Genomic DNA, 15,627 nt, shown 5'->3' on the forward strand with positions numbered 1-15,627 from the left:
GTCGCACGCCCGCTGGTGAAGCGGCAAGAAAAAAATAACACCGGTATTCTTCGAAAGAGAAGAGGTCGGAAGAGAGGAGGTGGACTCTCTCGGAGTGCCGAGGAGTAAACTTGGCTCGATCGTACTACTACTCCGTTCCTCTGTGTTGTATGTAGACACCGCGAGGGTCGGAGCTTTCGCGCCAAAGGAATTCGAAGCTTTTTTCTTATTGTATTTGTTGCCGTTTGAGTGTGAGTTAATCGCTTGTTGGATAATGATAAACAATTCGCATACATGTGTTCACATTTTATTTTTAAATTTCATATTTAATCAATATAAATATTATGGAAAAAGTTTTTTCGGAAAATTATATACATATAATTAGACTCTTGATCTAAACTTAAGCAAAATCTAAAATGTATTTACACATTGACATGATAAAATTACGTTTTTTTACTTGTGGTGGATTGCGTGACCCATAAAAATAGCAGTAGACGTCGGGTAACTTAATCCCATTTCAACTATAATTTAATAGTACACACAATGTATTGTCGAGTGTGTGCAGCACAAAAAATATTTTTAAATTTTGTACGTGTGAAACTTCTGTGGTTTGCCACTTCATAAGGATTGCAAACTTTTTTACTGTCGGGATCGACTTTTTAGATAAAAAAAATATTCACGAGCTACTTATCAAATTCCTAAAAGGGGTTCTGAGTGTATCGAAATGAGTTTAAAAAAAACGAAAATTCCCATGTAATAATCAATAACTTACAATATTTTTTATGAAAAATATTGTAAGTTATTGAACGTAATTTCTTTTACTAATTGTAATCTGTTCTTCGATTCTGTGGTTAGTTTAATGGCAAGTTTAAACTTCAATTTCTTGTGCCAAATCAACAAAATTAGGATAATAATTTAATAATACTAACTTTAAAGATTCTTGGTGTGATTATTTGTCAAACTCAACCGATTGTCATTTATTATCATTTTAAAACAAGAAATTGTTAAAGCTTCTTCTTAAATTTTATTATTTATCATTGATAACAAATTTGACAAAATATTTGTCCAAAAATCTTTCTTTTAAAGAAATATAAATCAAAAATATAAATAATTTCATATGCAAAATAGATTTGTACGTATGGAAATATACTATACACAGTTATACTAGCTTAAAACTAATATTCTTTAATTTTTTTAAGATTTCCATGATTTTAAATGAGAAGATTATATTGAATTAGGCAGTATCTATAAAATCTAACGGAGTTGAGATACGTAGTGTATGTATTTGTAAACACACATGATCAATAGGTACCATCTTAAATGAGTATTTTAAATCATCACAATCATTATTAGTATAATTTACTCTTAAAACATAAACCACACTCAATGACACACGATAATAGTAAAGTGCACGTTTTATCTATTGTTATAATATATTACAAACTTGTTCTGAGTGAGTATTTAATATATATATACATATATTGTGTTGTTGGTACAGTTAATGATAATCTAAATAGATAACCACTGTTGTTTATGCTACCTATATTGTATTATGATTTTAGCTTATAACTTGAGGTGTTCGAGAAAATAAAAAGGATATTCAAGTGGTGTTTATTTTCCATTTTAATTTATTAATTTATGTACATAATTTAATATTGAAGGTTTTCATAAATGTCAAGAACAATAAGTTTTAAAATATTGATAATATGATTTTATATGCAAAATAAAAATATATAGCTTGATTTTATTTACGAAAATATTTATTAAAAATAAGTTTTTAAAAAAAGATATTATAAATATTGAATTCATAGATATAACTCAAATCTTATCAATCGCTTGCTATAACTTTGGTACAAGATCTCAATAAGAGAACGCCCCGGGGATCGATTTCACTGAATTCAGATTGTCCATAATGTCTACATTGTGCACACCAGTTCTTCTCAAACGGTCGAATCGTAGCAATATATCGTACACGAGTGAGATATATATTTTTTTCAATTAGGAATTGCTCATCTGGCACTGAACGAAGCATTCTCGCGGTCTAAGGTTCCCGATCGTAAATAATCGGTAGAAAATTAGTCTGAAAATAAAAAATACAAATAATATATGATGTGCATTCGCGTTTGGAACTGAGCCAAAGTATGTTAGCACTTCCAATAAAATCCTTACAACCAACGTGCAAAGTGGAGACCATCAAAAGGCGCTCAAGATGTAACCGAACGAGTCGCATTTTCGATAAGTTAAGCTTAGAAGTTTAAATTCCCTGTTAATTAAAGGAAATAGAGCGATTAGAAGAGATTAATTTAAATTAAAGCTATTTTTGTACTTTTGAAAATATTTCTGAAGCAATTCTAAGCATTTTTAAATTTTAACATCATTTTGGAAATAATTTTTGGCAAAGCTTAAGATATAATATATTTAAAACATATGAAAACTTTTTTTTATGGCTTTTAATTTAAAATCGCTTTAAATTTTAGCAATAAAATTGCCGAGAAAATAATAGTTAATATATTAACATTGCAAAGATCGTTTATTTTATTTTCAATCATTCTGTATATAATGCATGTTTCTATAATCTCTAATTTCAATATAAGCTTTGCGTTTTGTCTAATCGTCGCAGATGCTCCAATAAAATAGGTCGAATGCATTTAATAATATTTATGGACTACTTTTAAATTATCGCCTTTAGTGCCATGTAATGTCGGACTGGAGTTAGCAAATCTGTGGTTATAAGTAAGTAATACGATGCAAATGCAAAGAGCGTAAAATGTTGCATAATTTTGACTCAGACTAGAATCCCGTTTTCGAATAAGTTTAGCTAATGCTGTATAAAATTACTTGTTTCACTAGTTTCAGCACAAAATGTGTACCAGCACAAATTTAAACTAATGTTATAAAATTTATTTTATTAGTTATCCTTCAGTCGATTATCAGATATAGACATATGCAAGTGTACATACGTTTACGGTACTTGAATACATCCAATGTCATTGTAAAATGACTTATTTTATAGCTCTTTATTCCAGAATGATTGGAAGAATATATTTTTTTAATTTCTTATATGTAGAAATATATGACATATAAATCAGTGGTTATAAACTGTTCACTGTTACTTTCCGATTTAGAAAGATCTTAAGATCCATACCTCCAAATATTATCATAATTTCCTCAATAAAATATATCTATCTCAGTTTTTAATTCAATATTAAATATCATATAATGCAGTTTATAACTCGTTTGTGTAAGAACCGATACATTTTTGTGTGATAAAAATGCTATTGGTTAAATAATTTTAGGAGGATGTTATTCAAAATCCGAGAAATAACTAATTTCTGTCTTGGAGGGAAATTTTTTTAGTTTAATTCTAAAAGTAAAATAAAGATATTTCCAAAAAGCAAGGCAGACGAAACTTGCGTTTTTTGCCTCAAAAGTCATTAACGTTCTTATATGTTTACCATTTTTCCTTATTCTCCGAGATTCCAAGAAGCTAGTAGGTCCCTGCAAATTATCCCTTCATTTTACAAACTTATCCGATTCGTATCATGTGTTCTATCCGTTATGAAGACGTCAGTAATGTGAATCTCGTGCAAGAGAGAACCACACCGCTAAATGGCGTCCAATTAATCAAACTTTATCGTCGTACTCCTTGGCAGTAGCATTCGTCATAGTGTCACATTAATCCGCGCTAAGGTGTGTAACCAAACATCTCATTGTCTCCATCCAGTTCCGGTCCAGAACGGTACGGGCCGAAGAATGTGCATCTCTGCATACGTACCGCAAACAATATCTCGTTTCTCTAAGATTATTCTGGTTTGACCAGAATAAAATGCTGGCGATATATCGTTAAGTCCCATCATGCATGCAACTCTCTTTGATATATCGCAGCATGAACATCATATTCAATAGCTATATTTTATTTAAAATATTAGCTATTCCATATTCAAAAGTAATGCTTCATTCTTAATACATGTCCAAGATTGGATTGAAAATGTTAAGATTTCTCGAGAATAAGTCGAGACCGTGGAAAGACTTTTGGCTGGAAAAATTAATAAAGGCTTCGGTTGACATACGTACGATCGCTTGCACCTGGTGCGAAACGTTCAACGAGTGCCGGTGTTAAAATAACTTGGCACGATTTCTAGGTAAATCCGCAAATTTTGAAGATGTGTATCGTAATAATGAAAATAGACACGACATACCACGCGTTCGAGTCTATTTTTAAGAGATTTATAATATTTGTAAACGCATTCGTAGTGCAATTGAAGTTTGTTTATTGAATGAGGTTATTTGTGGTGCGCGTAATAATTAAATATATTTTTTATAGAAAAAAATAGTTGTAAACAAATTACGAAACGACGTAATAATAAGTCTAAATTTGATGTGTATTTTTTTATTGTTTCGCTGGATTTTTAGACCCTTCTTAAAATCGTCAGTACTTGTTCTCAAGCACGTGTCCTGGAGGAGAAGAGGCGTAAGTGTTTGGAGCAAAGTAATAGTCCGAGCGCCGAGGCGTAGTGCAGTCTAGTGTGTCTAGTCCGGTTTGAGCTACGTTATATACATCGTCGTACGAGTAAGCCGTATTCTCACCACGTACGTTGGAGTAATGCGGCATACCCTTTCGATGGTTGCTAGGTACGCGGGTACTTATCGCGGGACTTCAAACGCGAGTGCGCTATGTCTCTTGACTGGTGTTATTATCTATGAGTCGTTACAAACATATAATTACTGTATTTTATGGGATAACTTTATTATAATTCAAAATAGCAACACTTTGAAACGTAAGCGCTAGTAATTAGGCGGCATCCAAAAACAGAGATATGTGAATACATAATAGGATCGTATAAATTACCTATTAGCGGCTTAAAAAATATTGTAAAAATTTACTCTTGTATATAATTCGTAGGAAATAAGAATTAAAATAAATATTTTAAACTTTCCCTACCATAAGATATTATTCTATCTATACTATTTGCTTGCATTATTTGATAACAAAACAAGATATGCATCTTTCAACCTCTACCTCTACTCCATATATATGTTTTTTTATAAATGCTGATGAAATATGTAAATATCTATAAACTATATAAGTACATATACTCTGGTTGATCTCAAATTTTAGGATTAGGGCGATATTTAGTTCTGAGCATAATTTGTGTTATCACGGTAAATTTCGTGGTCGCTTTCTTGCTTTCCGTCTGTTTCTATTAGGTTTCGTCGCTCGTAATATTTTTTCATAAGGCACTACATTATGGTCATTATGCATTCAAGCGCTGCAAAATGCCTGAAAGGCATTAATAAGAGTATTTGCTGAAGTGGCAGACATGCATCACCACACTAAACTCTTATTTACTGATGAATTGTAATGAGTTTCACCCGTTACCTATTCAAAAACTAGTTCTGACACTGGTCGCAAGAACCAGTTAGATTATTAAACGAAAGTATATTTTAAGTTTTGTTTTAGTTAATAAATATGATATTGAGCATTTTTAAACCTTTTTCTTCAAGTTTTTTATCGAATTTAAAAATAAAAACTGCATAAAGTGCTTCAGTTTTAGCATATTAATTCTCAACCAGTTAGATTGTTTTGATTTTTTTGGTCACATACAACAAATTTATTATTACCAAAACATCCGTCACTGGGTCCGCCTCGTGATCGCCAGTTGAAGTGAATGGTTTTATAAAATAAATATAAATAAAACATTTTGAAAGGAAGACTTCTTCGAAACACCATTGAAACGGTTTTTCCAAAAATATTACAGTTTATTACAACCATTCAAATATTTATATACATATATTAAATAAAATATTACATTTTTATATATTTCATATGGTAATTAAAATAATGTAAATATTTTAATACAGATATGATTTAATTGATAATATTTATTTTGAATTAAATTTTTTGAAATAAAAAGTGTTTGCGAACACTCATTTAAATTATTCAATTTAATTTTTAAAATGTATTACCTTAATTAAAAAATATTATTTTATTTTTATTATATTTAAAAATATTAATTTGATAGTTTTAAGTTTTTAAATCATTTTTAACTTTTTTTTATTTACTCAGATTGGATGCCAATGTTTTTCTAGTCAGTTTTCTCATATGGCAATACTGGCTCGAGGTGGGAGTGTCGCGCGATCGGTTGCCGCTTCATGGGTGTGTCTCTCAGTTGTCATTCGCCGCGCATTGATTACAAGTCCAAGCGTGAGTAATAAATCCACACCCTACACATATCATAGTCGCAGCTTTCTATAGAAAACAACAACACTTAAGGCAGTTGTTGGTACACCGCCATTTTGAAATTTCAACTTTCAAATTGACGCCATTTTACGCGCGTTGGACGCACGCCTCTAAACGTCAAACTAAAAAAATAATCAATATCTTCTTTAAATAGTTAAGATTATATAAAGTTGTTCATTAGCATTGACACGAATTGGCGTTTTGTACGATTGTGCGATATCGCGCTTTCATGTCACGTACCACAATTAGATACACTGCGTCGTTAAATTTAGACCGACAATTATTTATTATTAATATTATTATGAAAAAATCTTAGTGACTCAGTTCTACCATTGTACTAGCGATTAGCTCCATAATAAACAGTGTGTTTTAATAATTAGCATGTTTAGATAGTATCATGTGAGTGTTTTTATCGTCTCTGTTTATTTTTATATAAATTCCTATTGTTTTCTTTAAAATATGTTATATGTTAATAGTAACGTAGAGAATCTTATTAGATTTTTATTTGAATTAAATAAGAAAAAATAATGAATAAAAAAATATATTTGAAATAATTTTTTTTACCGTAATTTAGAAACTGTCCGAAACTGCATTTTTCATTAATATTTTGAACATACAATAATCTTTGTTGACATTGATGTTGACTAATAAATATTGAAATAATAACTGGTTTAGTAGGACCAACCAAATCAAATATTTTATTAGTATATGTAATGTAACAGATCCTGTTGTTGTAATCGACAACTGATTCATTGGGTCAAAATTATACAAATTCAAAATTTTTGTCTAAGATTTTGTCCAATTTCGATTTTTACTGATAAATATTGTCGTTAAGATTGATCTTAGAGTTAGCGTTAAACTATATTTATAGATATTTCTAGACAGGTTCTAATTAATCTTTTGACATAATTTAATTTTTTTTACTTTCATGTAATTTATTAATAATTCATTGCATTTTGTTTATTAGTTGTGTTAAATTTATTTATCTATTCCAGATTGAAAATATCTCAAAATGGCAGTAATCGAATCATGTTGGTCTCCATGTATATGGTCAAACAGCGTAAAAGTTGGAAGCCAAGCTGTTGCTTATTACACAGCGGCCGTCAGCATCGTCTTCATAACATTCGTCGCTTTTATGATGGATGGAGGTGATTCTACGCAGCTTTACAATCCATTGTTCGAAGCAGACATAAGCGGATGTAAGTGTATTATGAAGTTAAAGATATTCCTCTTCCTTATTTTATTTTACATATTACTGTATGTGATCAATCATTTGAAGTTGTCATTTTCTCGAGCAATGTGAAAAAAGAACGGCAACAAATTAAATGGTCAGAATTTAAATAAATTTTGGGTCAGAATAATAATCAAATGGTCAGAATAAAAATATAGGACAATCAGAATTAAAATATTGGAAAATCGTGTGAATTAAAAAAATATTAACATTATAAAATATCTCATTTGCACCAAAACTGTTCAACAGGTTAGGTGCGAGCGAACGTTGGTCAGAACAGTGAACATACCACTAATAATTTAACGAATCGATTTAATTGTATATAGGACACAAAGGTATTTAGAGCGGCGAAAGAAGCAGGAATTACACCTTGATAATACTAATGATTATGAACTGCTGACATGCGAATGACAGATCGACCAGTTATAACAATCTTTGGCCTTACAACAATAACAACACCTTAAGATAACACTATTGCCAACTGAAAAAAATGATTCTAACCATTAGTCTAAATAATTCTTACCATTTAATATAAATTCCGACCAATTAATATAAATTCTAGCCATCTAATATTTATTCTGGCCGCTTGTATTCTCTCTTTATTCAATCATTAATCCTCCCATTGTCTTGATTGTTTCAAGTATTTTGCCACTAAAGGGACTCCAATATTTCTATAATTTATTATACATTTTTCCTTATAATTATTTCTTATTCCTTTTTATTTTGAGTAACTATTGCTAATCAATAAAATTAATTCTACTTGACAATGTATTTTTACTCCTAGTCTAAGTGTGTACAAAATAATACAAAAAATCCATTCAACCAGTTTTATGAACTAGCATTTTCCAAGGACATTTCCCACCTATGCACATGTATAGCAATTGATTGTTGTATTGTCAACTTTTATTCAACATCATTGTAAACAAATTAGTTCTGAATGTATTGTACAATCATCATACATCTAAATACTAATATTTTTTTACTTTTAGCTCTCCAAGTCGTCGGTGGATTGTTGATTTTATTTTTCGTTTTACTGTTTGGAAGTTCCATATTAATGGTATGTGTATATTTTGTTAATGTGTATATGTATATCAAATGTATAATTTTTAATTGTAAATAATATTATTTTTTAGGTAGTTGGAATTAGGAAGATGAACAGAGGAATGATGCTTCCATGGATGATAATCGTTTTATTAGCGATTTTATTCCAGCTAGTGTATGGACTGTGGCTCATCGGTGGATATTACATCTATGTAAGTTTATCAATTTACGCTATATTGATATAATATTACTACAACTAATATATTTATTTTTGCAGTTGGATGCTATTTACGCAGCTTTAATAGACTGGATTTGGATGTGTTACAACGTAAATATTTTTTTAGTTATTTATTGCTAAATACTAAATTTTTAATACTGAATGTTGTTTTTATTTCTTCAGATCTACTGCTGGATTTGCGTGTATTCTCAATATCAGATCATTGCAGAGATGCAATCTCCGAATATCGAGCTACTATGGCCATAAGATCGATCTTAGTAATACTGCACAAACATAAACATAAGAACGCGTTTAATAATTACATATGCCGTTTTTTATTCCATTGTCCATATTTTATAAAGAGTTACCAAAACAGAATTCATAAATTTAATGTATTATTTGAATTAAATTCGAAGTATGAATGCCTTTTTGGATGTACAATGGATGAAGACTAATTTATTTTTATGTTATGGTTCATATGATTTATTTTACTATATAACTTATTTATAATATAATGTAACATGCTCTCAAATGCTGTATACTTGACCAGTAAATTATATTCCATTTTAAGTTTGTTGATTAGTATTAGAATATTTAGAATGCATTTAAGGTTAAGCGAAAGCTTCCTATTTCGTATGATATGAATTTCTGTAATGAATTTTTTACCACAGTTTTAAAATACCTGACCTTAATGGCATTTCACAACATGTGTTTAGTAATTAACTTCCTTCATTTAAATGTATAAATTGAATCTAGATTTATTGATTTCTAGTTTTAAGTGTTTCGTGTTTTATATTACTTTTTTAGTATTTTTAAGGAATAATCAGACTGTTATATTCCAAAATAGTATCAGTAATTTGAGATTTTGTTATATTCGTATTTACTGATTCGATTATATTTTACAAGCATTTGAAAGTTAAATTTATCGTAATTATGTGATCAAAGTTGAAACTTTACCAGTATATTGAATCAGTGTCTTGTTTGTATAATTTAATACTAAAACAAGGGTCATAGTTGTAGTCAGAAGATAATTTTTAACATGATGTATCTTATTTTTAAGACGTATTTGATTAATGCAAGTGACATATTTTTGTATCAATTATTATGTAAATTGGTAGATATTTGCTGCAATATTTACAAAATTCGTAGTCTTGTAATACATTGATCGGTGCTATTTAGAAGTGTAATAATCAGTTATTGGGTTATTATTACACAAAAGCGTTAAATTATCTTCCTGATGATCAAAAAGTTGGGATATTCATTTTTGTGAGTTGTTTAGTTATTAGTTCAATTTTAGCTTTTAGGCTTTCGATCTGACAATTGTGAGGGAGTGTGTGTTTCCCAAAGAATGTGAAAAAAAATTTATTCCGTCCAAATATGACTGATTTTTCACGTACTCTGTGTAGATATTAATGACTTGAATATTTTTTTCTGATAATGATTTATAAAACTAATTAATAATAATTAGTTTTGTACTTGATTACGTATTTGCATTAATAAATGTTTTTTTATTATTCTTTTTTAATTTAATATATAATACAGAGATTGCCTTTTACTGATTTTTGTACAAATTATATCTAATGAGATGAAAATAAATAATTGTAGAATATATATATTTTTAAATTGTAGATTTAATTGTTTAATAATTTTAGCTTTTAATTTTAAGGCTTGGAAGTAACTTTTTTTGACAGAGATAGAAATTAAAAGTTAGCTCCATCTCTGTCATCTTTTTTCAATTGTAAAAATAATTTCGACTGTGAACAAGAGATGTCTAAAAAATATTTTCAACTTTAAAATTTTCTTTTAACACATCCAATCAAAAAATACAATTTATACAGAAACCGAAAACCACTAGTTTTCTTAGCCAAATCAAATATATAAAAATTTATCTTCACTTTCATTATTGCTCATTTGCCTTATTTCATACTTTTGTCTCATTCTTATTATAATATTTGCTTACAATACCCTCATAAATAAAAGATCTGGCGACAACATATGTGTGAGCAAACTTTTGCACCTAATTTTTCTGTTAACAAATTTAAATATAATATCTTTGACAGTTGTGCTTAAGGATTGTTATCTATTTTTGCAGCAACTGTTGGTTAATTTAGATCTCATACCAAATAAATGAAATCTTAACAATTAACATTTATCGTAGACCGACAAAACATTGTGAATTATTTTTATGTTCCTTGAACCTAAATGAGAGATTTCACATTGTGATATTGATTCATTGTGTAATCAATAATATTTCAGTTAATGTAAACCCAGAGACGATTACCATGGTTATTTTGTTTATTATGTTGTAGCTGGATTGTGTAGTGTGCTGTCGGTAACTTGTAATTAAGCTCATATAAATTTTAACAGATCTAACAAATCGTACCGAAACGATGTACTGGCTCCACTACACCACTGTATAAACGGAGTCGAAGTCGTAAAAAATTAACTTACTCCGACTCTGTTTAACCTTTTTCCACCTCGACCAATAATTTTTTAATTGTTCGTCATGCGCCATGCGTTTTAAGTCGGTAATATGTAGTAAACAAAAGTTTTTATGCACTCAATCAAATACCCAACAACAGCCGACCGGCCAAATACAATCACAGGCTGGCGTGGTCACACGTTGGCACATATAATGGAGCGGCACTAATCCAAAGGAATGACATCCAGGGTCATGTTTCTACACTGGTCATATTTACATATGACATATTAGAAATAGTATGTATGTATTTACTAATTACTTTCACATCTAATTCACTAGCACATCATCTGACTCGTCCTGTTATAAACATTCAGAACTCGGCAACATTTCCATAGCCATAATCTACCACAAAACCCCTTAAACGTTCTTTTTTCATAAGCTTCGAAATTAATCCAGAAAAAACTAATATTATAGAATATGTATTGTCGTTTCATTGACCCCCCCCCCAATACATTTTTTGCATGGTCATAAAATCAGCATTTCTTAAAATAATTAATTGGTTATTGTTAAGCTCTTGCTATTCGTGGATATATATTTTAGTGCTAAGTATCACACTAGACGATCCCATGGAAAATATGCCACCCCCAAGCAAGTGCTGCCCGGGGCGGCTCGCCCCACCATAGCTACGCCACTGGGTGAAGAAATTCTCATGTGCTTCACGAGAGACCATATCATGCCAAAAAGTGACTGGTGCGCATTATGGCCAGGCGGCTTCATTGGGTCTTACTTTTTTCAAAACGTTTAAGGCTTCAAAAGACACCACTGGGCCACTAATCACGAAAAACATGTTTATGTACTTAACAACAATATTTTCTATGAATCGATGGAAATCTAGGAATACACATTTTCAGACAGGATCATTGCTGATGTTGACGATCAAATCAATGTGTTCAATCATTCACAACCTGTTGTACAGTTTTGTTAGATACAAATTCATCAGCAGCATAATAGCTTTGAGGGCTAGTAGAATCTGTGCTAATCCGTTCAGATTTAGGGAATATAATAATTTAATTGTTTCGAATAAAAAAATGAAAATTATTTGTGTTTACAAAGTCCGTTATTGAACATACATATTATTGTTGTAATTTTACCTAAGTACTTAACTATATAATATTGTTTTAAAAAAGTTGCTATAAGTAAAATTTTGAAGTTCGCAGTATTCTGATTTTGTTGTTTTAGTCGAGGGTTAAACGGGTAAATATTGAGAATTATAGTATACGAGTAAATCTATTACTATTTCTTATTGTAGCTATATGTATGATTTTAATCTATACGCCATATTAATGTGTTATATTATTGATTTTCAAGATATTCCTTGATGTTCATTGTTAATTTTACAGCATAATAAAATGTAATTTATTTTCATTTGTACAGAAATTACTTGCTGCAGAACGAATACCACCGTATCTTTATTACCTTTGTGTATCACTGTGAATAGGAAAAAAAACTCATTTCGGTGCTTTGAACTCTCCAAATCTTCTATTTACTCTTGAATTACCAAAGAATTGAACGAGCTTTGGTTTTTTCCCTTTGTGTCATTATAGTAATAATCGACCATAGCGCTTTTGGGGTCATCGCTCTTTAATATAATTCTACGCTATGGGAATAGCGAAAATTCTGACCAAGGGACGACAGACGAAATTGTTACGGTTAATTGGTCTAACTGTTGTTAATGGACGCATGATGAGAATGTAATTCATAATGGATTAAATGCGGAGAGTGAGTCTGAAAAAAACGCGTATGAAGCAATTAATTGTGACAGACCATCACCACATTAAACGTCCACAGTTTTAAACGAACGTGATGCGACACTTTGGCGCAACATCCTCTTTATGGTAACCATACGTAATAATTAATTCTTAATTATTATGTAAATGGCAGGAAAGCGACTAAAATATAAATTGAATAGGAAATTCTTGTGTTTAATAATATATTTTATGGCCACATTTTGATATGGATGAAGAATCTGAAGAAGTGTACCGTGACGTAATCGCGGTCAAGTGACTTTTGGAATGCTTCTGTGCCCTTTTAAATCCTTCAACGTCTGTCGGATTACCCAAGTTATGTTTCTAGTCGCCACTGTGTCTACTAGAAATAGGATTACGAGTATCTTCCATTGCATTAAAATTCCGATATAGTATAGTTGTCGTTTAACGCTTATTTTTTTATGATGGACGTTTATTAACATGTGCGGTACCTAGCAGTAAAATGTTTTAAAACATATTTTTTTTAATTTGTTTTAAAACGTGTTTGTTTTCGACGTAATACTGCGTCACATATTGTCCAAATCTGCTGGACTCATTTGTCAATATAAATATAGCAATTAATTTTATAAGCTTTTAGCAAGTGTCGATCATGGGTGGTCCCGACGAACACAATTTGTCATAAAACATTATTATTTCTACAGTTCTCATAAAAAATCACAGTTAATAATTTAAGTGCTTCAGCAAGAACAATATATTTTTCTTATATCAGTTAATATTATTACATTATCCAACTGTAATTTACAGTATTTTGGGTAATAAAATACAGAACATGAAAAAGTAAATTAAAATTAACTTTGTAGACAAAACGAAAACTATTGATTGTTATAGAAATCATAATATCAGCTATTCATAGAAAATAATAATATTAATTTATAGAAAAATATGCAAAATTTATTTGCCAGTTCATGGAAATACCACTTTATGTGTAATATATAATGGCTTTAATAAGTTAATACCACTTTAAAAAGTAAAATAAAAAATTCACTGAGAGCACAACTGTTTTAAGAATAGATATAATAAAATACAGCATATAGCTCATCTTCCAAATAATATTTATGTATTTATATTATGTCCATATCTAAAGTATTTGTTTTCAAAAATACATATACAAGAATTACCATTTATATATCTTTTTTTCATTTCATGTAAATCATAAATGGACCTCAAATTCTACCTATTTTTTTCTGCGGTTGAATCTTTCATCCTCTTGCACTTACAATCACTTAAAATATAAAGATCGCATTAATCCCTTTTTTTGGGCTAATAATGCAAAATTGGAGTGACGACTTATAACAGTTGTTTCATATATAATGTTAATTTGTGAGAAGTGACGTCTTCTTCCAAACCAAAAAAATAAGTAAAAATTGTATCGTCTATAGGCCTCTTTAAGCTTGTTAAGTTTGCGAGGGCGTACATAAGTCTCACTACCACCCGGAGAAGACCACTCGGAGAGTGGAATCAAACACACATCAATGAGCCGATCTGAAGGCTCAGACGACAAAAGGGCACCGCGCATCCTTCGGATCCGGTTCGAATCCACGCACCTCATTAACGTCAAGGGTCCAGCTTCATTGTCTCGGCCAAGAACAATCGCCGGAGGTACCACACAGTGTACTCGGACCATTGATGCGTGGGTCTGAATCAGCGTTTACTTTCATCGAGCCCACAATAATAATTATTGGAGACCGATGTCGACACGGATCGGGTTGAGCAACGATCTCTGGCTGACATTCTTCTTATCTTACATGTGTCATACAAGCATTATTTCTATACGATCGTTTATCATGACCGTTAGTATTATTATGATGATGTTTGATACTTGCGCCTAATGCGCTTTCGTAATTGATCCAAAACAATTTTAATTGTTCTTGATGTTGCTTTCATCAAGCGCTCTGAGACTGACAGTTGTTTCATTATGTTTTATTTGGATTAAATAATAACTAAACGTATTTAAAAGAAATGCTTAGAATATCTCAAGTACACAAACAATACTTGTTTAGTTACATTAACGCGAGTAGAGGTCGTCGTAGCGTGTGAATCTTTTTTGAAAATGACAGTAAACAACACATGCGTGACATGGGCGTTTTTTACTACAAAATAATTTGAGACTATGTCATTGTAAATATATGACAAAATTCTCAGAATTGATTTAGGTACATTATACACATTTCATACAAAATACTGTATATACACTTGGTGTAAGAGAAAATTAAAAAATATTTATGTTCAGGTAAACACCACCATGATCTTATGTAACCGCAGAAAACGTATAAATATATACCATTACAATATTTAAAAAGGAAAATTGAAAGTTGTAAATTTATCTCTAAGCGTGCAGTTGTGAAAAATGTCACCAAGCAATACTATATAAATTTATATCTTATTCATTTTATGGTATTTTAAGAGCGAGCGGCCTCAAAATATTTTTTTCGAAAGGCACTACTTCTTTTTTTGATACATTAAATCCACAATTATAGTGTAGCAGAATTTATTTTTGTTTTCTAATATTTTTATATTTGAGAGTTTCCTTTAATGACGGGCCTGTAGCATTTTCAGTTGCTTCTAAATAATATATCTATACTCGTGTTAAAATCTCAGTCCTATCTTTAATGTATTCCAAAATTCTGTTATTTAAATCTCTACGTTATCGTTAACAAAAATAAAAACAGT

General features: G+C 30.3%; 1 protein-coding gene across 1 annotated transcript; it reads left to right on the top strand.

Moving 5' to 3' along the window:
- The first annotated feature begins 6,073 nt into the window (after window positions 1–6,073).
- On the top strand, window positions 6,074–10,223 carry pasi1 (septate junction component pasiflora 1). The gene is made up of 6 exons (XM_088192735.1): window positions 6,074–6,184; window positions 7,216–7,419; window positions 8,441–8,508; window positions 8,585–8,704; window positions 8,770–8,820; window positions 8,893–10,223. The coding sequence occupies exons 2-6, from the start codon at window positions 7,233–7,235 to the stop codon at window positions 8,974–8,976; spliced, it is 510 nt and encodes a 169-aa protein (XP_088048861.1). The 5' UTR covers window positions 6,074–6,184; window positions 7,216–7,232; the 3' UTR covers window positions 8,977–10,223.
- Window positions 10,224–15,627: the final 5,404 nt, after the last annotated feature.

Source organism: Plectrocnemia conspersa, unplaced genomic scaffold, assembly GCF_051122295.1.
Source record: "Plectrocnemia conspersa isolate PC_06_02 unplaced genomic scaffold, ASM5112229v1 ptg000009l, whole genome shotgun sequence".
NCBI lineage: Eukaryota > Metazoa > Arthropoda > Insecta > Trichoptera > Polycentropodidae > Plectrocnemia > Plectrocnemia conspersa.